The following is a 23818-nucleotide window of genomic DNA, read 5'->3' on the forward strand; positions in this document are numbered from 1 at the left end:
TATGAAGAGAAAAGGAAGAAAGAGAGAGACAGACAGATCATTTGGCGATGAAACCAAAATAAGGGGGGGACTCCTCGCCCGGATGAGACGGCGACGCCGAGTTAAATATCATCATCTAGTAATCGTGTTGTTTCGTATTTTCGGGCCGTTAAGAGGATCGGGGAAAAATATGAGTTCGCGCGCCTCCTTGATAGCTTTGAAGCGACGACGACGTCGGCGCGGCTGCCCGCGCGAGCCCATGGAGCTCGCGAGAGGGATATTTCCTTTGCCTCTCGGACGGAAAAACAAGCCGGGGAGCTGCCGAGGGGAGTGCGTGAGGGAGGGGGAGGAGTTGATTGCCACCTTGACCAATAACGCAGTGAGAGCCTCTGCAGGCGGGTCTTGAGTGTGGGGTCTTAGCCAATGAGAGCTCAAATGAGGGTTCGTGCCCCCACGTGGGTTTTGAGTCCCAAACAACAACCACCAGGCTTTCGGCCAATCACGGCCGCGTAAGGTGTTAATCTTGACGCGGATTGGCTCGCTGCGTTTTACAGAGCCCCCTCACTCAGCACGTTTAGCCCGTTGTTAACTCTTTCCTACCACACACAGGAAGGAGCTGCTCTGCCCATAAAACACAAACCCTGACTGTAATAGTCAAATGTGAATTAATGAATGATTCAGAGGCGGTTTGTTTTTAGAAACGCGATACATCAGTTAATCCGGACTGTTTCAAAGCCTCGTTTCAGACACATTTAAAGAAAAGCAAGGGTAATATACTGAACTAGTGGAGCACATGGGGCGACCAGAGCAGCGCTGCAGCTTTTTCAAGCGTGCGCGTTGCCCTGATCATAATCAAATCAGCATGCGAGAAAACCAATGGGATTAAAAGCACATGAGAAACGCATGCTTAGCAGTGAGGTATAACCCACATTCACACATTTGGGCTCTAAAATTGTGGGTCAAACCTGCTTCTGTTATGCCATGTAGCCTACAGCCAGCATTACATGGCAGAGAAACAGACTCCAGTAGCCTACGGTGACTGGAAATGATTGAAAATGGGGAAATACTCCACCCCCTCCTCCTTTCTCGTTTTTTAATTGCACTGATGTTTTACAGTTGATAAATCTGCACGTGTTGTTGACGCCTTTCAGTTTCTACAAAGTCGTCCCCCCCCCCCAAAAAAAAAGGAAAAAAAAGCAGTAGACATTAAAAGCTGCCATTTTAAATAGCACTAAAGTCATTCCCTCCTACGCTATGCAGTCACACAGGCACCAACACTGACAAACCAAGCATCAATCTTCTCTCTTTTTTTAACCTCCAAAAAATATATAGGCCTAGGCAAGGTTCTCATAAAGGAGCAAATGTAGAAGGCTAACACCGCCTCTCAGTGGTGGTTTTGGGAATTACAACGGTGAGTATGCCAGGCCAACGTGTGTGAGGATGCAACTGTTTCAACATGCATAAAGAGTAGAAAACGGCGATTAAAATGTTTGTTTTCTTATTGCAGTTCTTAATTGGATAATTGTTTTTTAGATTAATTGAGATGGAAGACACAAAACATGTTTATCATATGGCACAACATGTGAAAGTGCACTCATTTATTACGCAGTGACCCTACGTTCTGCATGGTAGGAATCTGTTGTTGCTTTTCATGGATATAATGGAGAAACTGTTTTACCATTGTTGTTTTTGGGTCAAGTCTGAGATGCAAATGGAGTGTTGATTAGGGAAGGAGGAAGAGGTGGTAAGAAAAAGTTGATGGACACAGAGGTTTCACATATTTCACATTTTCAGCTTTCATGTTGGGAGCAGTTTAAAATGTATGTGAGTGTGTGTTTGGTTCATTTGCATTGAAACAAGTCCTCCTTCATTCACTGGCATTGTAGTCAGATAGTTAGTTGCTGAGCTCTTGTACGGGGCAGCATCCTCTGACTTATTTTCACCTGTTCTTACCCCCATGCATGTTTAAAATGCATGTCTTTCTTTTTTCAGTTGCAAAAGTTGTGTATTCCTAAAAAAAAAAACAAGACAGGGACTTCTGGGTAAACAAGTTCTTAGGATTTAAGTTTATATGCAACAAAGTGTGGGGTTTCCCGTTTCCTTTCCCTTTTCCTTTTGATTCTACGACATGGTCGTCACACAAACTAGTTCTCTTTTGGCATAACCCGGCCCTTATAGTCATGTTGAACTGAGTAAAAGGTTTCCATGTTAAGTACACATTTTGTTCCTAATACAAGTTGATTGTTACTGAAAACAAAGATTGATAATATGTCAGGCAAGAGAGGATGGAAAGTGAACAAAGCCCTTACAGCTTGTTTGGGCTTGCTTTTTGCAACAACAAGAACAGCCAGTGGACTCAAAGATTGAGCCAGGTGATCTCTCTTTTATTCAGTTCACGACCTCTGGAATTGAACTGTAGACGAGAGAGAGAGGAGGGGGGAGATAAAGTGGGGGGGGATAAAGGGGGAAGAGGGTGACTGGAGGAGGAAACTGAGGAAGAGTGTGGAGGGGAGTGTGTATTTGTGGATATGTGTGTGGAGGGAGAGGGTGTCTGTAAGAGTAGGGGGGCACTGTGGGGTATGAGGCAGCCCCCCGCAGTCCCAAGTAATGGCAGAATAGAACTTAATAGGGTAGAAAAAGGCTGGAGGCTGTTAACTCAGAACGGTCATTTTGAATTCCCCATTCTCTCCCTCAGTCACTCCCTTCCCCTCTCATCCCTTCTTCCACGCACCTTCTATATCTTTAACGTGGTTTCCCATCCCTGTCTGCCTGTGCAATTTGCAGATTCTCCCTCCGTCTCCCTACACCCTTAACCCGTCTCCCACTGGTCACCTTTCCTCTCTTCCACCCCTTCTCCTCGCTCTTCATCTTCTCCTCCACTGTCTCTTTTCCTCTCCTCCTATAGCATTCACCCATCCATCCTTCCCTCTTCCCTCCCTCCCTTCCCTTTTCACCTCCCTCCCTCCCTCCCCCCTCCTCCCTCTGTGTCTCCTTGGAGGAGGTGTAATGATAGCTATTTGAGTGTCATCAGAGGACCGCTGTAATGGCTTCTAAAGCACCATTCCAGGGTTGCCACGGTGAACCTTGCACAGCCGCCGTCCCAGAATAAGGGATGAAAAAAAAAAACATCTGGTTGACTATCGACAGGCGTCACCGCGCCGACGGCAGCAGGAGTGCCGGCATAACAGCAGACGATGACGCAGCCCCCGGGGGCCACAGAGAGCGAGCTAATGATGCGTGGGATAGGACACATATGAGGAGGAAGTACAGTAATAGTGATAATAGTGATAGTAATGAAAATAATAGCAATGATAACAATAACAGCATATGACTATTTTGATTTGTGTCTGTCTGCTCCTTCTGTCTCCTTTTCTCTCCCACTCTCTGCAGTGTATTTTGTGTGTGTGTGTGTGTATGTGTATTGTATTTGTAGTTTTATATAAAAAAAAGAAAGAGAGGACACGTTTCCCTGATGAGAATTTCAGACATGGGAAATGTGACGATCTGATTTCCAATTTATGTGTTATTTTAAAGATAAGGAGTGTTGTCACACACATATGCACACGTGCACGATGCAGCTCCTCTTACCAATAGGAGATCAGATAGCTTGCCTAAGTTGAGAAGCAGAGTGAACCTTTTTGTAGTGAAGTGATTTATCCACATTATTGACTGTGTTTATGAACAGAGTTTTTTAAATGTCCTGATGGACTACATAAAGTACTTTATTGTACAACCTTATTGTACCCTGCTAATGCTGGTAAATGTCCCTTTTTATTGTCTGAGTTTAAATGGCACGTGTCAAGTCAAATGAATTGTACATATTGAAAGAAAACCTAGACGACTCGTTGGTTTGTAGGGTTCACATCTGACTGTGTGTGTCACGATTACATTATCACTACTATCAACTACTTGTCAGTATTGAAATTGTACTAGTTGCTACTGAATATATATGCTATTTTGAGTTTTTGAATGACATTATGTGTTATTATTTTCATTTAGATATCAACAGTTGACATGAATTTCTTCATCACTGATGTGAAGAGTCCACATTTTTCATAATCATTTGGCCATACTTAAAAAATATATGGCGTGAGAGTATCAGCTTAGATATGAATCATCTCCAGGCCTTCAAATTTCAGACAAATAAAGCATTTTGTAATGTAAAGTCAGCGTCTCAGAAATGGGGGATGTCCATCTGTTTAGCGTTCACACACTCACTCTGTGTGTGTGTGTGTGTGTGTGTGTGTGTGTGTGTGTGTGTGTGTGTGTGTGTGTGTGTGTGTGTGTGTGTGTGTGTGTGTGTGTCACGCATTGTTTATCACATTTTGCTTGCGCTGCAGTTCAAGTCTGGGTCAGGAGGAGTAAATCTTTAGATGGGTGGTGTTCATTATGAACCCTGGGACCCTCCTCTGACCTTTGTGTGTATTTGTTTGTGTGTGATGATGACACGCATGTTGCTGTGGGTCAGTGAGTCTATATCTGTGTGTTTATAGCCATTGACAAGCAGGTGTGTGTGTGTGTGTGTGTGTGTGTGTGTGTGTGTGTGTGTGTGTGTGTGTGTGTGTGTGTGTGTGTGTGTGTGTGTGTGTGTGTGTGTGGGTGTGGGAGTGGTGAGGGGTCGTGCCGGTAGATTAGCCAGGTTGGGATGATTGGGTTGAGGATTAGATGGATTCAGGAACAGACACGTCTGTTTACTCTGCAAAGAAGACTTATAATAGGCTGATTGGCAAGGTTGATTACTCACATACACACACACACACACATGCAGGCACACTTGCTGCACACACACAGTCACTCAAAACCCCATATGTTGATTAGCTTATTATTGTTTCCTTTACAGCACCCGCCATCTCCTTTCCCTTTGCTTGTGTCCCAAATTTGGATGTAATGTCGGCCTCTCAGACACATTTCCCATTAGGACTGACCCAGAGAGCTTGCAATCAGAGAAGGTGCGTAACTAAACCCCCAGCATAGGCAAGTAAGGGGAGCCGCACTCAGGCAACTACCCCAAAGGCACAGGGAGGGCTCTGGTTACCCGACGCTGTGTGTGCATGTGTGTATGTGTGTGCATTGTTTCTCCTTACCTGTCTTTATGTGTCACAGAAAGAGGCGAAGTGCAGAGCTCAGAATAAAGCGCAGAAAAAGGTAGGATTATACACATGGCAGGTTAGAGAAAGGGAGAGAAGGAGAGGATGGGAGGAAAAAGCGACAGAGAGAGGCTTAAGACTACAGAGGCGAGCACCCTTTGTTGCTGACTTCAACTGTGATGGACGGCTTATGTTTAGGGGAAGAGTGAAGGAGTCCTTCAATGCACTACCATAAAATTTGCAGAACCGCTGAGGAAGTTCTTTTTCACTGATCAAACTTTTGTCTGACAAACGAGGAACCTGGACTTCAAGGCAAGTGAAGAAGAAGGTCAGTGTATTCAATGTGATCCAAAGATAGTGGAGCCAAAGAAGGGACAAGGACAAAACCCCAAGGAAAGCTAGTCAGGGGGGGGACCAGGTGATTGAGTCTTCGGGGTGAATAACAAGTCAAGCAAGAACAGGAGTGAGGCTGGACGAGAGAGCACTGTTCAACAAGAGGGAGAGAAGGAGAGGTTTTGGCTGCAGAAGTGGAGATAAGCAGTCGAGAACAAAACTAGTCTACAGTGAAAGACAGGTTGAAGCCAGATTCCGCACTAAAGAGAGATCAAGGTTGACTCAAGTCTTTGCTGCCTGATTAGATGGGGAGAGGCAGTGGTGGAGGAGAGCCGGGAGACCTGATCAACAGAACGTGAGAGCCCGCGAGAGAAGGAGAGAGAGAGAATTACAAGAGGACGCTTGGCGAAAGAAGCCTCTTAAATCTGGGAGCTGGAATTACAGCCGCAGAAACTGCAGAGGGGAAGCCACAAAACCACAGTAAGTGAATTAGGAGGCTGTAGCTGGAAAAATGTATAATGAAGCCATGGGCGGGGGAAGGAATTTGTGGTTTTGGGAGTGCTTTATATACTGTACCTTAATGAATTGATTTCCTGTCTTTAGGACATTCTCATTTCATCATTCTCCATGACTTCATCCCTTTCCTTTTTCCGCACCTCTTTAAAATAACCCCCCTTTATGCATACCCCTCACTCCTGCATCATGTCAGGTCTATTTGCCTACTCTCTTTCTCCTTTCCCACTCTTTCCCCCTAACTTGCCTCACTTCTTGTTCTCTTTTTGTCTCCCACATTTCTGATTCCACAGGTGAAGATGCCTGCTAATGGGAACCGTCCCTTGAAGTTACAGTTTGGTCTAATCAACCATGAGGGTCGCTACCTCACTGCTGAGGCCTTTGGCTTCAAGGTACAAACATGTCATTCAACATAAAAGAATTGTAATTGTAATATATTAGCACGCTTTTTGGTGTCTCTTTTTAGGCATGCGCTTGTCAGATTTGTTGTACATATAGAACATTATAAAAAGCCTTCATGCTCTATGTTGGAACATTCCCTTCTGTCTCAGGTGAATGCGTCAGCACCCAGCCTGAAGAAGAAGCAAATATGGACTCTCGAGCAGGACTCTCAGGACACCCAGTTGGTCTACTTGCGCAGCCACTTGGGACGCTACCTGGCCTCTGACAAGGATGGCAAAGTCACCTGTGAGTCTGATGGGCACAATTCTGACTGCCGCTTCCTCATCGTGGCTCAATCAGACGGTCGCTGGGCCCTGCAGTCTGAGCAGCACCTCCGCTTCTTCGGTGGCTCTCGGGACTACCTGTCCTGCTTTGCCCAGGTAATCACAGATGCCGAGCTGTGGGCAGTGCACCTGGCTCTCCATCCGCAGGCCAACCTGCTGTCTGTGGCCCGCAAGCGTTACGCCCACCTCTCTATGGAGGATGGGGAAATCGCTGTGGATATGAACATTCCCTGGGGTGTGGCAGCACTCCTGACACTTGTCTACCTGGATGGGAAGTACTGCCTTAAGACCTGCGACAGCCGCTTCCTCAGCAATGATGGGAAGCTCCTGACGCAGAGTGGGAGGGCCACGGCGTACATGCTGGAGCTGAAGTGTGGGAAGCTGGCCTTTAAAGACTGTGAGGGGAAGTATTTGTCTCCCATGGGGCCTACGGGCACCCTGAGGTCTGGACGGTGCTCCAAGCCGGGCAAAGATGAACTGTTTGACCTAGAGGAGAGCCATCCACAGGTGGTTCTGATGGCCGCCAATGGGCGATATGTCTCCATAAGACAAGGTAAGAAAAACACAGACACGTCATCAGCAGGAGATTCTGCCTTCGGGCCTTGCATGCATACACAAGCCACAACTTTTGCATCTTCCTAAGTTCCCTAAAGCCTGACACGGAACGTCTGATTAAATGGCCGAAGTCTGACCTTATGTGCCGCTGAGGGTGGTCACATGAGCCTGTAGCGGACACACACTGGCCTACACATATATATAATGAAGCAGAGAGACAACAAATACTACAACTACAGTTACTACTACTAGCATATACAGTACATGCAGTGCACTGATACGCCCCCAGAAAACTGAGCTTACAATTTACATGAAGTAACTTGTGGGCATGCTGAATATGCATGGTTGAGGAAATGGGCCACTCACTAATGATTCACAACTGATAAGGGATGCATGGTATGAATGGGTAATGTAGTCTGCACACCACCATGCATTGACATCACATTGGATAGTTGCATCTCTGTAGGAAAACAAGATAGATGAGGCTGATATAGAAGACGATCAGCCTCATCTGGGAGACCTGAGACGAACACGTCATTTGTTTTAGGCCTGCAACTGATTTAGGCTGGTCCACAGTCGGTATTAAGTCTTGCACTTGTGACAGATTTATTAGGCACCTATGTTGAGAATAACTACAGAAATATATTTCTCACCAACAATTTGCAATGAGTTTTCATGAATGAGTTTTAATGTTGTCAGAGACGGTGTTGTATTACTGGAATGGTGGATACTCTTTTATAAAATGCAGCACATTCAATATAATAGAAAGTTTGGCCAAATAATTTATCATAAATGGTCTTTTCGAAAATCCCCTTTCATTCCCTCTCAAATGTTCCTCCTGGCTTTGTTAGGTAATTGTGTTAACACTACTCTTTTGCCCCTTGGGTTTCCTGAAACAGCTGCTTGTAACCTATAGGCTGTGCAGTAATTCTCTGTTGATACTGTATTATGTATTTACTCTTCGGTCTTGTGACAGGGCCGTTGGAGTGTGTTATTTGATCAGCATGCAGGCACGACACCGCACTACTATACTGATGGATTACACCTGCTCCACATTGGCTTCAAAGTTGTTTTTTTACTCAAAAACTAGGTTGAATTTCTTGATCAGTGTAAAAGCTAGAAAAATTGTAATTGTGAAGATCACGTTTCATGTAACCAGAAGTGCACTAGACGGACTTGGACAAGTGTTCAGTTGCTGATGGTGAATGGTTTGCTGGTTTGATTTGAAACTGGATTTGGGGTGGATTAGCATACACATACAATGCTTGTCAGCATACTTGGCCATGACACCCATCCGCAGGCTGCAGATTCTTGTCTGCAGGGTTGAGTTACTTCAGCCTCGGGGGCTGTAACTGAATCTCTCCCTGCTCATTGTTCCTGGGTAGCAGTGGGAGCTTCAGACAGAAACCCGACTGGGAGCACTGTAAACTGGGGAAAGGAAAGATGTGGTGCAGTAAAACACACGCATATAGAGCAGCTTCATGTACCAATGTATGCACAGGCAGAAATACTTGCAGCATGCTCACATTTTTCTGTTACTGTCTGTCTCTTTCTTTCTTTCTCCCTCTCTCTTCCTACACTTGTTCTGCACAAACAAAAGCTTCATCTTTCTCCGACACACTCACCCACACATAACCATACCATCCTGCTGCAGCGAGTGGTGAGTTGAGGTATGTTGAATTATTGATGAAGTTGGCCCCTGTTCCTGGAAGGCAAAGGGAGAGTCTGCTTTCAGAAACCCAAGCTGCCTCTCACCTGGGGCCAAAGCTTCTGCCCCTCTGGGTCCCACTCTAACCCGCTAATCCAACCCAGTTACCCCCAGCACATCACTCAGCAAGCAAACACACTGTTAAAGGCAAGAATCTATATTGGGTGAAAGGTTAAATTGTTGAGTTGGACTAAACATGAGAAAAAAGTAAAAAATGGAAAATCCTTCTATGCTACAGTAGTACCCCAGAATTTTTCAGTACTTGGGTAAATATACCCTGTTACCTTCTACCCCTGCGTTCAACATGATTACTAAAGGAGATAAAGAGGAAAATGGAAAGCAGAGAAGGGAGGATCCAACTCTCAAAGGACTTGAGGACAATGGGAGTATGTGTGGAGACAGGTGGGCTCTTCATCCTCCTTAATGTCACCTGTGTCTTTACACATATATTAGCCCCTTTGTTCCTGCTCCATTTAGCGCAGAGGAGTCACATACGCTATCTATTTTAAAGTGAGTAGGAATGCAGTGAATGGGTTAGTAATAAAATAGGGTCACTGTGAAGAAGGTAGCATGAATATATTTGTAAAGGTGCTAACGAAACAGCAATGGAATGCAGAAATGTCTGTCTGTGCCCTGAGATAATCTTTATTTTATCTTTATTGCCGTGTGTGTGTGTGTGTGTGTGTGTGTGTGTGTGTGTGTGTGTGTGTGTGTGTGTGTGTGTGTGTGTGTGTGTGTGTGTGTGTGTGTGTGTGTGTGTGTTATGTAGATGATCTGCCATCATGTGTGTCATCACCTCCCACTCTGCCCTGAAAGTGAAAAAAAGATAATAGTCCAAACTTTCCATTAACATATGTGAAGACATGCACATAAATACATACATACACAAATGATCCGTCCCAGAAACAGATAAACTGAAAATAATGAATGGACTGAAATAAAAAAAGAAAAAAAAGAAAATGCAGTTGTGGAGGATGAAGGTTTGGGAGAAAGAGGAAAATAAGGGACTAGGGGATAGTGGCATCATCTTACCATTAATAATAGATGTCAGAGCCAGCTATCGCTGATGGATTAGTTAGGCCTGCTCCACTTGCAGCCTGCAGGTAGGACAACGCCAGAAAGTGGAGCTGGATGGGGTCTGAGCCAAAATGTGTTTTTTTGTGATTGTGTTTGTAGATGCACCAGGGAGTGTACTGATCAGAAGGTGTACCGTGCATATGATGACAACACCTTTTGATTCCAACTGCTGTGAAAACGGATGGTCATCAACATCCATCTATTCACTGTCCCTTCATATAGGGGGGGGGATGCTGTAAGTTTTTTTTTCACACAGCCACCGGGGGCGCCCCCCCCCCGGCCGCGGGGGGGTGGGGTGGGGGGAAGGACAGGGAAGAGGGGCAAGCAGACATTGAGTCGGGATGAGAGAATAAGATATAGAGAGGAAAAAAGGGGGGGGGGCCGGGGGGGGGGGGGGGGGGAAATTTATGCTTCAAATGCACTTAAGATCAATGATAATTTTACCAGTTGTAAGACCTCATGATTCCTAGTTTATCGGGTGTGAATAAGATGTGATTAAAGTGTCCCGGTAGCTTAGTAACCATGACATCTTTGTCGCATGTCATCCCCTTTCCCTCGTCTCCAGTCTGTATCTACGGTCAGATATCAAATTAAAGCAAAGTGCCCCAAAAGAATCTAAAAAACAGATGGGATTCACACGGCCATGAACCACGAGCTTAGGCTGAACAACTGGTATACAAATGTAACCAGGCCCTTCAAACTGGTACGTGTACGTGCATGTTGAATTATGCAGATGTCATTAATATGCACGCATTCCTCAGTAGTCTTAAATCACTTGCTGCATAACTTAGGTTTATTACTTGTGATGCCCTAAGAACACATCAACATGAATTGTAGAAGAAATCTGAGTTGACCTCACTTTGGACATCCAGACAATATCTTTGTATTTGGTTTCCATGTTAGCGGCATCGCTCTAGGGATGGCATTGTTGGTCAATCGTTGGTTAGTCCTCCACTTTGGTCCAGACTGAAATATATTTAGAAATATATATAAATAGCGCCATCTACTTATGATATGTTTAATTTGTCCAAAACTTTTGTTAATGGCGAAATATCTGCATATCTAATGATATTATCGTCAGGTATAGTGCAAAGCAGCAGTTTAATTGATATTGGAGGGTTTTGATGGCCGTAGATCTGGAGATGATCTGGTGATAAGGAATACGTTTTTGTGCATTTTATGACTCAGATCATTCAAAAGCAGAACTGGAGCCTGAGATTGACGAGATTAGCTCAGACAAAATGATCTCTAAATGGGACAATCGTCAAAATACTGTCCAAGTAGCGGCCTCAAGAGAAGTTAGGACTGATGAGGGAACCTTATATAGTTATCTCAACTGCCTCAAGCTTGCTGCTATAAACACCAAATAGTATCCCTGGCCACATTTCCAACTTGGGAAGCCAGAAGAGCTCAATAGCGATGCACTTTCCTTGAATAAGCTTGGTCTTCAGCTGTTGTGACCATGGCTGGAGAATAGGAAGGAGGCGCCATGACTTCTAAACGCTAATGGATGCCCTGAAAGTCTTAGTTATTCCAGAAATAGAACCGCTTCAGATGAGGAACTCTTGTTCAGTGATAATGTTGATTCAGTATAATCAGTTTAGTTAGAAAATTGTGTTAAAGTTTTGTTCGTACATGCACTGGACACCTGTAACGAGCATGTTAGCATGTTAGCATTCTATGTTAAATTAGATCAAAACACCACTGTACCTAAATACAGCCTCACTGAACCACTAGCATTTGTCTCATCTCTGTTAGACTTATGTTCACTCTCGTTTAGCATTGTTGTATTGTTCTTTGTAACCCTTGTATGATCGTTTTGGAGGACAAAATTGTATTTTTTCGCACCTGCAGGTTACCCTTAACTGATCATTTTTGAGGTTTCAGTCTTTAAAGTTATAGTGCGTAGTTTCTGTCTCCCCCATGAGGAATTCAAAGTAATGACAACAGTACTGTCGTTGCATCCACATGACACAAGCCTTCCTTGATTACGCACCACCCCCACCCCTCCTCCACACAGTTGCTTGTAGCCAAGGAGAATTTAAAAAAAACATAACGGACACTTCACAAGAGGTGATTATCTTCACTCAAGCTTCTGCACGCAAAAGTCGTTGTACTACACCATTTAGTAAACATAGCCATACTGAGAAACACAGAGAGAGTGTTGTGGAGCTGATAGGCTTAATTTGCTTTGTATCAACTCTTTTGGCAACAGGCAGTCATTATTATAAAAAAGTTACGCACTAATTTATCATTTATTTTTAAGGCACTGTTGTCAAATAGTATTCGGTTCTTACTGGTTAAATAAAAGTCCCCACATAAGTATACGTTGTGTCCTTTAAGATGTAAAAAACAGCATAGCCAGTTAATGCAGTGACATTTTTTAGCATGTTTTCCATATGTTTGATCATTCATAGCTCCGTTAGCTCGAGGGTTGAGAGGGGTTGGTAATTATCTTTACATCCCGCTAAGTGTGGACCATAAAATCCTCTGGTCTTTTCCTGTTTTTCCTTTATTCTTTTATTGAGGGGATTGAGGGATTGGACGGGTAGCACTTGGAAGCTGATTATATCAGAGCCCCGCTGTGAAGAGGGCAGATAGGCAGGGCCGGAGGTGGGGGTAGAGGGGGTCAGGGGTAAGGAGGGAGAGATGGGGGAAGGGAGGAAGGTAGAGAAGGGGGACCAGAGAAGGAAGTAGGGAGAGATAATCTAATTTGGGATTTAGCTCTCTGCAATCTGTCTCTTGGTGGTAACAAACAATTGTTTTCATTTCTGCCAACATTTATGATAATGCTGACGGTCGAAAATATTAATGTGGCCTGTTTAAATGTCACAAAGGACTTCTGAAATAGAGAAGAGGTTAATAGTAAAGCTGCCATCTGGAACCTGGAAGCCAAACGCATGCAGCCAGGCAGAGACGGAAGAATGTCACTGTGTTGTGTTTTTCGCGTGTTTGACACCAATTCTGTTTGATGTGTTAGCAATGAAAATGCTAAAATAATTGGTTTCTGAGTGGTTTCTATAAAGTGTTTGGTAATCAGAGGTGTGGTTTCTGTTTGGATGTCTCGGTTTGATGCAGAGTGTTATCTCTGTTTAGTACATATTATTGTTAGAAGCATGTATTCTACACATATAGTGTGTGATAGCTTGTCTCTGGAAGATGTTCTGGGCACATTTAGTGCATTTATTTTATTAAGATAAATATTCTGTCCATAAAGGCATCCAGAACCACAATCAGTGAAAACGTATCTAGCCTCAGGAAGGTATGTGCTTGGCACGTCAGATTAAGGGTGCTGTTTAAAACAACCTAACATCCCAAGATCAAATGTGATTACCAACTCCTTCATGCTGGGCCAAGTTAAACATAACAATACAACCTGATTAGCAAGCTGTTATGTTGCTGTTTTGCTTTCTTGGTTTTCAACTTGAGAATCCAGATAGGAAAAAAAGGAGGTCTGTAGAGGAATTTGTTTATTTCATGCATAAATTACACCTATTCACTACAATCAGATGTATTTTTGTGAAGACATGCTGCCTTAGGTTTCAGCAGTAATTACACATATGCAATTTACAACACTGCAATACAATTGAGAAATTATTAAAATTGAAAGTGACCATTACAGGTCCCATACTATGCACATTTTCAGGTTCATACTTGTATTTAGTTTTTTTTTTTTTTTACTAGAACATGTTTAGATGCTTTAATCTTCAAAAAACACATTATTTTCTTTAAGTCCCCCTCCTGCAAAAGCCCAGTCTGCTCTGATTGGTCAGCATTTCTTCTGCTTCTGAGCTCTCTGAGTCTCTGCACTTAGCAGCAGTCATTGCAGCCAGGGAATGACTGTAACAGCACTGTAATAGCACTTTCTATCTATATATAGTATAGTTGTCACATCACACTGGAACTGAAGTCCTGACGGCTCATTTAAAGGCATAGTTTTAGCATGCATTCTGTCAGCATTTTTTTGTGGCTTGAGCATTTTAATAATAATTATTATTTATTATTATAAAACAGTATTTATATAGCACCTAGACCTGCTTTATAATAAATAAAGACATGGAAATCTCACTTCTTGCAATATGCGACCTTTAGTAAAAAAATGTGAGCTGCAGAGAATGGATGGATTTCTCCAGATATAAAATCATCCTCAAGTTTTCATGCTGAAAATGCTTGCTATGCCCCTCCCAGGAGTAAGTCTTGCAGCCAATCAGGAAGATGAGACAGACATGGAGACGTTTCAGATGGAGATCGACAAGGAAACCAAGAAGTGTACGTTCCGCACCAGCCAAGGGAACTACTGGGACCTGGTGGCCCACGGAGGCATCCAGAGTTCTGCCACTGAAGTGTGAGTGAATGCTCTCATATCACTTGTGCAGAGTGAAAGTGTCAGTTCTTCATTTTACATATATGGGTTTACATAGAAACTGACTGTACTGTACCATTACAGTATATGCATGGTTAACTCACTATCCAAACAGAAATGTCCCACTTTAATTCACTTCTCCACATAAACTTTGACCTCTGAGTTCACAAGATATAAATCTAAATAGTCATGCATACTTTAAGAAATAAAGTGAATTTCGTGACACAATGGCAGATGTGTATTTAAGAAATAATGCCACATTGTCACAGGACAGAAGGAAAAGTGACAGTTAGACATGGAAATTATATATTAGTCCATTGAAAATAGAAGTGATTGACAACTAACACTTCAAGAATGACAATAGGGATAGTTGATTGCATGCATTAAATGAAAGATGCTAACATATAGTGATAAATCACTGGTTTGAGTACATGATCTCAACCCCTGAACATATCTTGACAAATACGATTTTTGAAACTTCAGTCTCTCTTAGTTGACCTGCCGTACCTTTTATTTTTTTAGCCTTGCATGTGCACTCAACATATAATCACAGTGGTGTAAAGCACTTATAATTTTTGGTGCTTTTATTTTATTTCATTTTTATGCTACTTTATACATGTATACATGTTTATATGTTTATACACTACATTTCAGAGGGAAAGGTTGTACTTTAATAATTTATGTGAAAGTCTCATTTTCTCCCCTGTGATCTCCAACTGCAGGTCAGCAAACACCATGTTTTCAGTGGAGTGGCTTGGCCACAAGGTGGCACTAAAGGCTAACAATGGAAAATACATCTGCACCAAGAAAAATGGCCAGCTAATGGCTGTCAGTGATTCCATAGGTAAGAGATAATTTCATGTTTTCTTCTCCTTTACCCATCTCTTTATCTTCACTAATGTCCCTCCTCCCTCTGGCTTCTCTCGTGTTCTCTTATAAGTGTTTTCATGATTTTCCTGTCACCTTTTTGTCAGGCGAGGACGAACAGCTTACTTTGAAACTGATCAACCGACCCATGCTGATCCTGAGAGGAGAGAACGGATTCATCTGCCATCACAAGAACTCCAACACACTGGATGGCAGCAGATCGGTCTACGACATTTTCACCCTGCAATTCAGTAATGGGGCGTACCACATTAAAGGTCAGAATGTGCCCACTTAAACACAATGGATTAAATTCATGCTTCTTCTTTTTTGCTCCCGTCTCAAACAAATCTGTGTTTCGGTGATAAAAAAAACGTGTATCACATTACTTGATCACACTCCTGTTAGTCCACTCTGAATCACTGATGCACTACTACTTCTCTGCTCTACTCTGTGTGTGTTCAAACTCGCAGGCGTGGATGGCCGGTTCTGGTACGTGAACAGTGCTGGGCTGGTGTGCTCAGACGGTGAGGCCCCTGAGGATTTTGCTCTGGAGCTCGTGGAGCACCGTCGCCTCGCCATCCGTGGCAAGAACGGCAAATACCTGCGCGGAGACCAGGGAGGCACGCTGAAAGGAGACGGACTCAGCCTGAGCAGCTCCGCCCTGTGGGAGTATTGATACATTGCAATATTAGTCCTAACTCATCGCTGAGTTGATCAGCTGCTATTCACCAATCAAGAGCCAGCATCAATGCTTTAACTAAAGTTAAAACTCTGTGGCACTTTGAGGGGGAAGACAGTTACTCATCAGTGAGGAGTTACAGCCTGTAGGCTACTGATTTTAATCCCACTTCTTTTTCTCTTTTTTGTTACAAAGAGGTCGCAACAGAGAACTCCCAGCGATAACTGCCCCAAACGGCATGCAAAAGTGCAAGAAGAACTGACCATATTCAGCCAAGATAAATTGTGATGAGACGAACTATGTTTTGAGTTAATCCCTAATCTCAAAACAGCAAAAAGTAGTGTGAATGAACATTAGAGTTTTTGTGTTGTTCCTTTTTAGATTTTTTTTCAATGAGCATCCGTTGCCAGACCTAATTAGTCTGAAGCTAAAAATCCTCCTTTCGATAAATGCATGGAGATTTCTCAATGTCATGAACCCCTGCAGATGAAAAGCTAGCATCAGCGTGACATACTGTACAACTCTATCTTTTCATTGCATCCTCTTTCTCCTTGTGTTTATCTTCCAAACCTTTCTACCCCTACTTTTGACTGCAATGCAACAAGTGGTAACACAGGTGTGTAATGACGCTCATCCAGTTTAAAGTACAATAAATCAGGGTGGCATTTGAGACAGACGCAGTTCCCATTACCAGTGAGGTCACCTTTTAGAGGTCTTTAGCATGGTATTGCTGTCTGAGGATGTTTATTAGTTTATTATCTGTAGGAACAGTAGAAGACTGTAACTGAGACTCATGTAGGCTTACATGTACATGGTAGCAGTACTAGTCCAGATACACAACGTTCCACTTCCGAGATTGCTCCAGTGCTGCCGGAAATTCCACTGGATGTCCCTCATTTAGGCTGGATGTCCGTTACCTTGGGCTTTCTTTGTGTTGGCATTTTTAAACTCGATTTATGAGGACTATGGTTAACTGCTACTCAGATCTCTGCAGGGTAAATCCAGACAGCTAGCTAGACTTTCCAATCTGAGTTTTCTGTTGCCCGACTAAAACAACCTTTGAACGTACGCATGTTCCACCAAAACAAGTTCCCTCCCGAGGCTATTTTGCAGAGGCGCCGTTACTCCGTCTGGCGCTTGGCACCGCCCAAGACAATTGTGATTGGTTTAAAGAAATGACGATAAACCAGAGCTTGTTTTTCTCCCATCCCGGAAAGTTGTGTGTTGACAGGAGGAAGGTCTGGTAAAGCGAGCCTATAGCAGTACTAATAGGATCCTTCCAACCTGCAACTGGAAGGGGCTGGATTTTGCATTTGTCCCTGTTTTGTTTCTCTACATTTCTTTTTTTCTGTTATGAACATAAAGATAAAAAACAAAAATACAGCTGTATGACTGGTTATGTTTTGTTTCAGTACTCTCACATTTCTACCAGGAGAATAGGAATCAAAGTCAAACTTATTTGGTCTGAATCATTTATAGTTTTGGTGACTGTCATTCTGCATCATCATCACTACATGGACCCACATGGGGAAATCAAATTCCACTGACCGACAGCGAGTCAGTCGGTACTTGTTTTCCTCCTTGTTTGTAAAAAGCCAGTGTGAACATGAACTGGACCAGATAAAAGACAAGAATGTATAATTTTTTTTAACCTTGGCCCTGACCAAATGAACCAAACTACAGGTGTGTAAGCACCCCAGACGTCAATAGTACACAAGAATTTAAAAAGCTTGTTCCCTTTGACTGCAAAGAAACAACATAACTGGAAGCTTAACGTCCACATACAAGCATACTCCTTAGACCAGTTGTTCCCAACAGTGCTCCCATCTTAAATGTGAGGCATCACTATGATCAAAGGGGGATAAGAAAGAAAGATGTGTATCTCTGTAATTTTTGCACTCTTGTGAAATACTTTCAACTTTCTGGGGCCCATAAAAACATTCAAATAACAGTCTAGGAAACATATCTTTGGTTAAACTGCTTACCAATCATGTCCATACTCAGGACATGTCCATGTGATTAGGTGTCACAAGTAAACATTGCTTCAATTGTATGGGCTCACAAGCCAAAACAAAGATGGGAACCAGTAGTTACAGTCATAGTGGATGAACAGCACACCATCCATATGGTGGAGGACTTATTGAGATTTTTCCCCTTGAGGAAAAAATACTCTATTGTAAGTAAAAACCCTGTATTTACAATTTACCCAAGTAAAAGTACAATCACATTAGCAGCAAAATGTACACACGGTATCAAAAGCAATGTACAGCAATGTACTGTCCAAGTGTTTTATTATTTACAATAATGTTGTATTATAATTTCATATTTCTAATTCATTGCTGTTAGTAGCATTCAGAGATCTGTGCAGAGGTAGAATCTATAGTTGGAGCAGAGGAAGTGTTTTTTTCTTCTTCATCCCATCTTCATCATCTGCTGGTGCTGATGAATTGCTTCTGACATTTCAAGGCTCCATTGTTATTCGTCGTTTGGAGCAGAGGAGGAATGTCTTCTTCATTTTCTGCTATTGCTGAGATTCATTGCTGTTTCGAGGGTCCACTGTTATCTGCCATGTTGTACAACAGCTACAAGTATCAAGAGGTCAGCATCGGTACAGGAAGCAGAGACTTGCCTCCAATCTGACACTCCAACCTGTCAGGACCTGCTTCTGCTGCTGTGTACATGTCACCTTGATGCGAGCCGGTGTTGCTGTTTCTGGGACTAATACGTTCTTCTCCACAGGATGGCCACAGCATGACCAAGAACAGGAAGTGTCTGCGCCATAAGTACTGTTTTTGTCATGGCGGGAGCAGCTGCTTTCAGTTTTTGATGTGACGTTAGCTGGAATTTATGCTGTTTTCAGCTCGGCACAAAGGAATCATTATTACTGCGATGGTGAGCGCAGCGATCCTGGTACTGCCTGCTGCAATCCTTTCCTTCTTATTCTGGAGATTAAGAGAATACACGTTCACGTTCTTAATGATGAAAATGTGTCTGTTAGGGCTGGGCAAAATGGAGAAAATCAGATATCACGATATTCTTGTCCTAATATCTCGATGTCGATATTGTGGCGATATTATAGGGGTGACAATTGGTGCTTATAAAAAAATATCTTCACAATGAGATTTGAGATAAATAATCTTCAGTAATGTGGATATAATGACCAAGTGGGTAAAGGTAAAAATAATAGAAGAGCTAGAACAGTCTGGTAACACAGAAAATTACATCTTTACTTACACTTTACTTTAATGCAGCCTTTAAAACCAGGAAAAGACAACACTTAAGCCATTTACGATATTATGATTTCCAAAATCTAAGACGATATCAATATAATATCGATATATTGCCTAGCCCTAGTGTCTGTACTTAGTAATCCAGAAACAAGAGGAACAACAGGTTCGACTTTATACATAACATTATACATTTTCTTTATGTTGTTCCTTTTCAATATTGAATTCAGAGCAGCCTGTATTATGCTTGCGGCAGATTTAAACATGTATTCATTGTACTCACGGCTGTGTATTAAGAGCTTAATCTTGCAGCATTAAAAAAAACTGTCAAAGCACCAATACTCATGAGACCTTAGAGAAGCTTTAAAGCTTTATTATTTTTAGAGCTGTAGAGCATGTACAATAGCAAAATAATGAGTCACAAATACAATAACATTCACAGTGATACAAAAGCACATTTGCCACAGCAATGACAATTATGGACATTATTTTCCACGCATCATCTGCAAAGACGGGACACGTGACGCTGAACGAGGCCGATGGCAGCTGCGTAGGCTCGGCCAAAACGCAGTGTTAAACAATAAGGAGGGGGTTTTCTCTGAGCTCTCGGTAAACGCTGAGAAGCGACCGGGTCACCTGCCCTGTGGACACGCCCACCCCGAACGCCCCAGAGATTCGACTTTGCTGGATCTGCTGCAACAGGTGCTGACATGAAAGGTGGAGGACAAAGAAGAAAGGTTTAAATAAAAAAAAAAAAGAAATAACACCAAGATACTTTAGACGTAAACACAATCATAGACAATGCAGCCCTAATGGACAAAATTACCTCGGCCCGCTGCAGTACCTGTCTTAAACCTAAACTCTGGACCTCCTTTGTGGAAGCAGCCTTCTCAGGAGCCCTCTGCAACAGAGTCTGTGTGAAGGAACAGAGCAGACAATGAATCGGATGGAAATTCAAGAGAACGATTTAGGTCGCTTTCTCATGCGATCCAAACTGTCAATGCCACAACTAAAATGTTTGATTGTATCACTAAGGTTGAATCCCATTTCTCTGTCTTCCCCCTTCGTCTTACCAGTTTTTACATAATTGTGTAGTGTGCACTTGTGAAAACCTGAGATTGCAGATGTTTTGAGTAAGTAATTAAAATCCTCCCCCAAAAAATTTTGATTTGTGTCAAGTATAATAAACATCTGCAAATGTCAGACAAAACTCACCCTACTGTAAGTTTCTCTGAAAAGATTAGCAGTGGGTGTGTTTGTACCTGTACCCGGCGCAGCACAGCATGATGCAGTCCACACACTGCTGCTATAGATGAGCTCTCAACCTGAACCTCCACCGCGGTCCGGGACTCCTCCTTCCCTGTGCTCTCCTCTTCTACATTTACCTGGAGAACAAAACAGCAACGATTACTTGTTTGACTGAAATGATACAAGCTAAAATTAAGCTTTTATGGGTATACGTTTAAATCATTCTTTACCTCTTTTGCAGTCAGTTTGACTGTGTGTCCGTTTGGCCCTCGAGCATGGACCACTGAGCTGCTGAGTGCAATCTTGTCTCCTTGGTGTCCCATCGTCACTCCTCCAGGACCTTCAGACAACATCCATTCCAGCAGAGAAAGGCCCACATTTTGAGGGGGCCACTTTGGCATGTGAGCGTCCAAATCGGAGCTTTTCAACAATAGTGTATCCCTCAGTAACTCTGACGACACCCGGATACTTGCTGAATACTCTCGCTCAGGCTTTGAAGCACTCTCTCCTCCTCCCTCCCCTCTTCCGCTGCACCTGACCCGGCGGGATCTTAAAAAAGCTTGGACGCTATCTGTCGTGTTGTTGGATTGAGATGTGGCCTTTTTATGGGTGGCTGTGGGACTGTTCACCTGCAGGACGTGCAACCAATCCACTGTCAGTGTGTTTAAGGGCAAACTTATGCACCTACTCTGCAGACCGGGAAGGTTTGCGGCCTCCTCTCCCAGGAGACTTGTGAGTGAGAAGATGAGTGAGCAGCTCACGGTCATGGGGAAGGATGCTTCGCCTGCGGCTGCTAGGGGCAGCGACACTTCTAAAGTCTCCCCTGGATGGAGATTGTGGAACGGGAATGAAAAATTTGTAGAGGAGCTTTCCCATCCAGCGCTGGGAGGATAGGACAGAGGAAATACAGCGATGCTCAGTGTCCAGCCGCGTTCCAAGATATAAGGACTTGGATTATCCAGGACACATGTCAGGTTCAGGGAGTCTTCTTGAAGCAATCTGCTCCAACTGGTCACGCCATGACATCTGATTGGCTTCTCCTGGATTGGAAGATGCTCTTCACTACTTGCACTGGCTATCAGCAGGAAGCTGATGTTAAGCACCTGATTCAGGTGCCTCAGAATTTGGTTTTTGGATTTGATGGCAGTTTTCAGCACTGATGCTCTAAAAAGGAAAGCAAGGAAAATCAAATGTATATCAACAGAAAACTAACTATTTACTACAATAAACGTCTACTGTGTTGGGTATACCTTTCACAGACGTCCCCGATAGCAGACAGGAGGTCCCCGACGCTGCGTCCCACCAGAGCAGAAGGCCCCTTGGACAACCTTGCATCCTCTCTCCCCGCAGGTAAGGTAATCCTCTGGAGCTGCCCTCTGACAGACAGCCCCAGCAGCTGAACTTCACCTGGTAAAAGCAATTAAGAAAAAACAAATAGTTTAGTCTTAAGGGTTGCAAGTTAAATGGAAAGGAGTGTCACTGCCTGCTGCAGACTTGATGCACACCTTGATGCAAAATGTAACAGCATAAAGAGAGATTGTTCTGGCTTGTATATTAGTCAACTAACATGCAGAGACTTGGGATAGCAAATCAATCCCTGTCACATATCACCCTTATTTTCTCATGGGTTCTCATTATTTTCTGTCGAAGTCACACCGGCCTCTGTGAAGAGGATAACATGAATTTGGGGGCAACTAAACCATACCATACCTATTGCCTAAATAATGGGCCTGCTTACCTGCAGTGTTGCATGTAGGCTCAGCCAAGGCGGCGACTCTACACACATTTAAACTGGTGGGGCTTTGGAGGGCTGCTTCTGTCTTCCTGGATGTCTCCTCATCCTTTTCTTGGCCTTCTCTCCGAGATAATCCCTCAGATAGATCCAGTACCAGCAGGTCTGACCCAGTGCTGTAGTAAAGACAGTTTTTATCCACACAGCCACACATGACAGGCCCAGGTACACAACCTTCAATAAAACCAGTTCTGTTGCCCCCTCCCTCTGACCCTCCCTTGTCCGTTTTGATCAGCACCACTTTCCCTAGTTCACCCACTGCCACCAAACACTGTGCATGTCCCGGACCCCTTTCCATGACAACAGATGCTCCAACAAATACGACTGGCTGCTCAAGGCTGCGCAGGACTCTGAGCCGCGATCCCGGGAGACGTAGAGGGAGAAAACACAGGCAACCGTCTGGCAGGCCACAAAGGATGACTGGTGACTTGGCGAGGGCGGCGTCGACCCCAAACAGAAGCTTGAAGAGGACTGGCTCGAGGCGGACGTGATCGTCAGTTAAAGTCGCCTCCGATGAAGATGGTGGTGTTGCATCATTAGAATGGACACAAATCAGCACAGGCCTCTTTCTCATTGCCGTCTTTCCCTCAGTGTCATTGCGTACAACTCCTGACACCAGCGGTAGACTGAATGAACTGAGCATTTCATAGTTTGAGGATTTGTACAGAGTCAACATCCAGGATGTGTCTGTCTGGGAAAGAGTCAGGAACACAGAGCCGACGAGGAGCACTGATAACACTCCTTCTTCTGCAACAACAAGAAACTCAGAGGGGATTTTCAGCTCGGCGAGACTGGAGGATGCATCAGCTGGGGAGCTGGCAGCTCTGCACAGGTGAAAGATCACATAAGTAAGAAGAGGCATTGAAAGGACTCAATTTAGCAAGGTTTTTAGAATACAAGGGTAATTATTAATCATGATTATTTACATTATCTGTGAACTAGAGGACTAAACTTAACTATTGTTCTGCAGTAAAACTGGACCACCTATGTGAAGGTTCATACCTGGATAGCTGAAATTGTAAACTGACACAATAAACTCCGCTCCTACAGGCTACATAGAGGAGCTGCTTGTCATGACTTCCAACCAGGTCACTCACAGGATCAGGAAACTGGAGGACAGCCTGCAAAACCACAACATAACTCAGTCAAACATACAGAACATGTCGACACATAGTTATAGCAGTAATCTAGCTTTGCAGTGTAATTGGGATGCCTGATCATCAGTTTTTAATTATGAGTTAACGCAACTAACCGTGAGTTTTCTCTCCTGAGTGCTGAAGACATAGACCTCGTCGCTGCCAGTGCAGAGCAACACATCTGTCCCCAAACCAAACTTGACCCTCGGTGTGCATGATGTTCCTGACAAGCCAACTGCCCAAGTCTCAACAGCACACCGTCCTTCCATGGCCACAACACCGAAGAAGAAAAAGAAACTGACTAGTCTGCATATGTAATGCTAGACGCACTGTTAACACTGTAAACTAAGTGAGGGATAATACAAGTGCTAATGTGAGGCAAAACTGAGCGCGTCTTGAACCGGTTGTTGACAGAGGATGGGATGTCCTCACAAAGTTCCGCGCGTCGTGTTTTGGACCAATAACCACCAAGAACTAGCGTGGCTCCGCCCTCCAAATGAAATGTACGAGAGTCTGGTAGGACCAGGCC

General features: G+C 43.6%; 2 protein-coding genes across 7 annotated transcripts; one reads left to right on the forward strand and one right to left on the reverse strand.

Moving 5' to 3' along the window:
* Positions 1–653: 653 nt before the first annotated feature.
* fscn2b (fascin actin-bundling protein 2b, retinal) lies at positions 654–16805 on the forward strand. Of its 5 annotated transcripts, XM_039787304.1 has the most exons (9): positions 1273–1390; positions 4820–5394; positions 5705–5879; positions 6206–6304; positions 6464–7190; positions 14166–14322; positions 15063–15184; positions 15315–15482; positions 15678–16805. In XM_039787304.1, exons 4-9 carry the CDS (start codon positions 6212–6214, stop codon positions 15881–15883), a joined length of 1473 nt encoding a protein of 490 aa, XP_039643238.1. In that variant the 5' UTR covers positions 1273–1390; positions 4820–5394; positions 5705–5879; positions 6206–6211; the 3' UTR covers positions 15884–16805. The 5 variants fall into 5 exon arrangements, with proteins under 5 accessions (XP_039643241.1, XP_039643238.1, XP_039643240.1 ...); XM_039787307.1 differs by lacking the exons at positions 1273–1390; positions 4820–5394 and adding an exon at positions 654–747; XM_039787306.1 differs by lacking the exon at positions 4820–5394.
* A 2656-nt stretch (positions 16806–19461) lies between these two features.
* faap100 (FA core complex associated protein 100) lies at positions 19462–23740 on the reverse strand. Of its 2 annotated transcripts, none has more exons than XM_039789271.1 (8): positions 23406–23740; positions 23156–23274; positions 22100–22977; positions 21612–21768; positions 20592–21525; positions 20376–20498; positions 19958–20026; positions 19462–19818 (listed from the first exon to the last, which is right to left on the reverse strand). In XM_039789271.1, the coding sequence occupies exons 1-8, from the start codon at positions 23556–23558 to the stop codon at positions 19687–19689; spliced, it is 2565 nt and encodes an 854-aa protein (XP_039645205.1). In that variant the 5' UTR covers positions 23559–23740; the 3' UTR covers positions 19462–19686. The 2 variants fall into 2 exon arrangements, with proteins under 2 accessions (XP_039645205.1, XP_039645204.1); XM_039789270.1 differs by having other exon boundaries at positions 19940–20026; positions 23406–23739.
* Between the last annotated feature and the right edge of the window lie 78 nt (positions 23741–23818).

This window comes from Perca fluviatilis, chromosome 21, assembly GCF_010015445.1.
Source record: "Perca fluviatilis chromosome 21, GENO_Pfluv_1.0, whole genome shotgun sequence".
In the NCBI taxonomy this organism is placed as follows: Eukaryota; Metazoa; Chordata; class Actinopteri; order Perciformes; family Percidae; genus Perca; species Perca fluviatilis.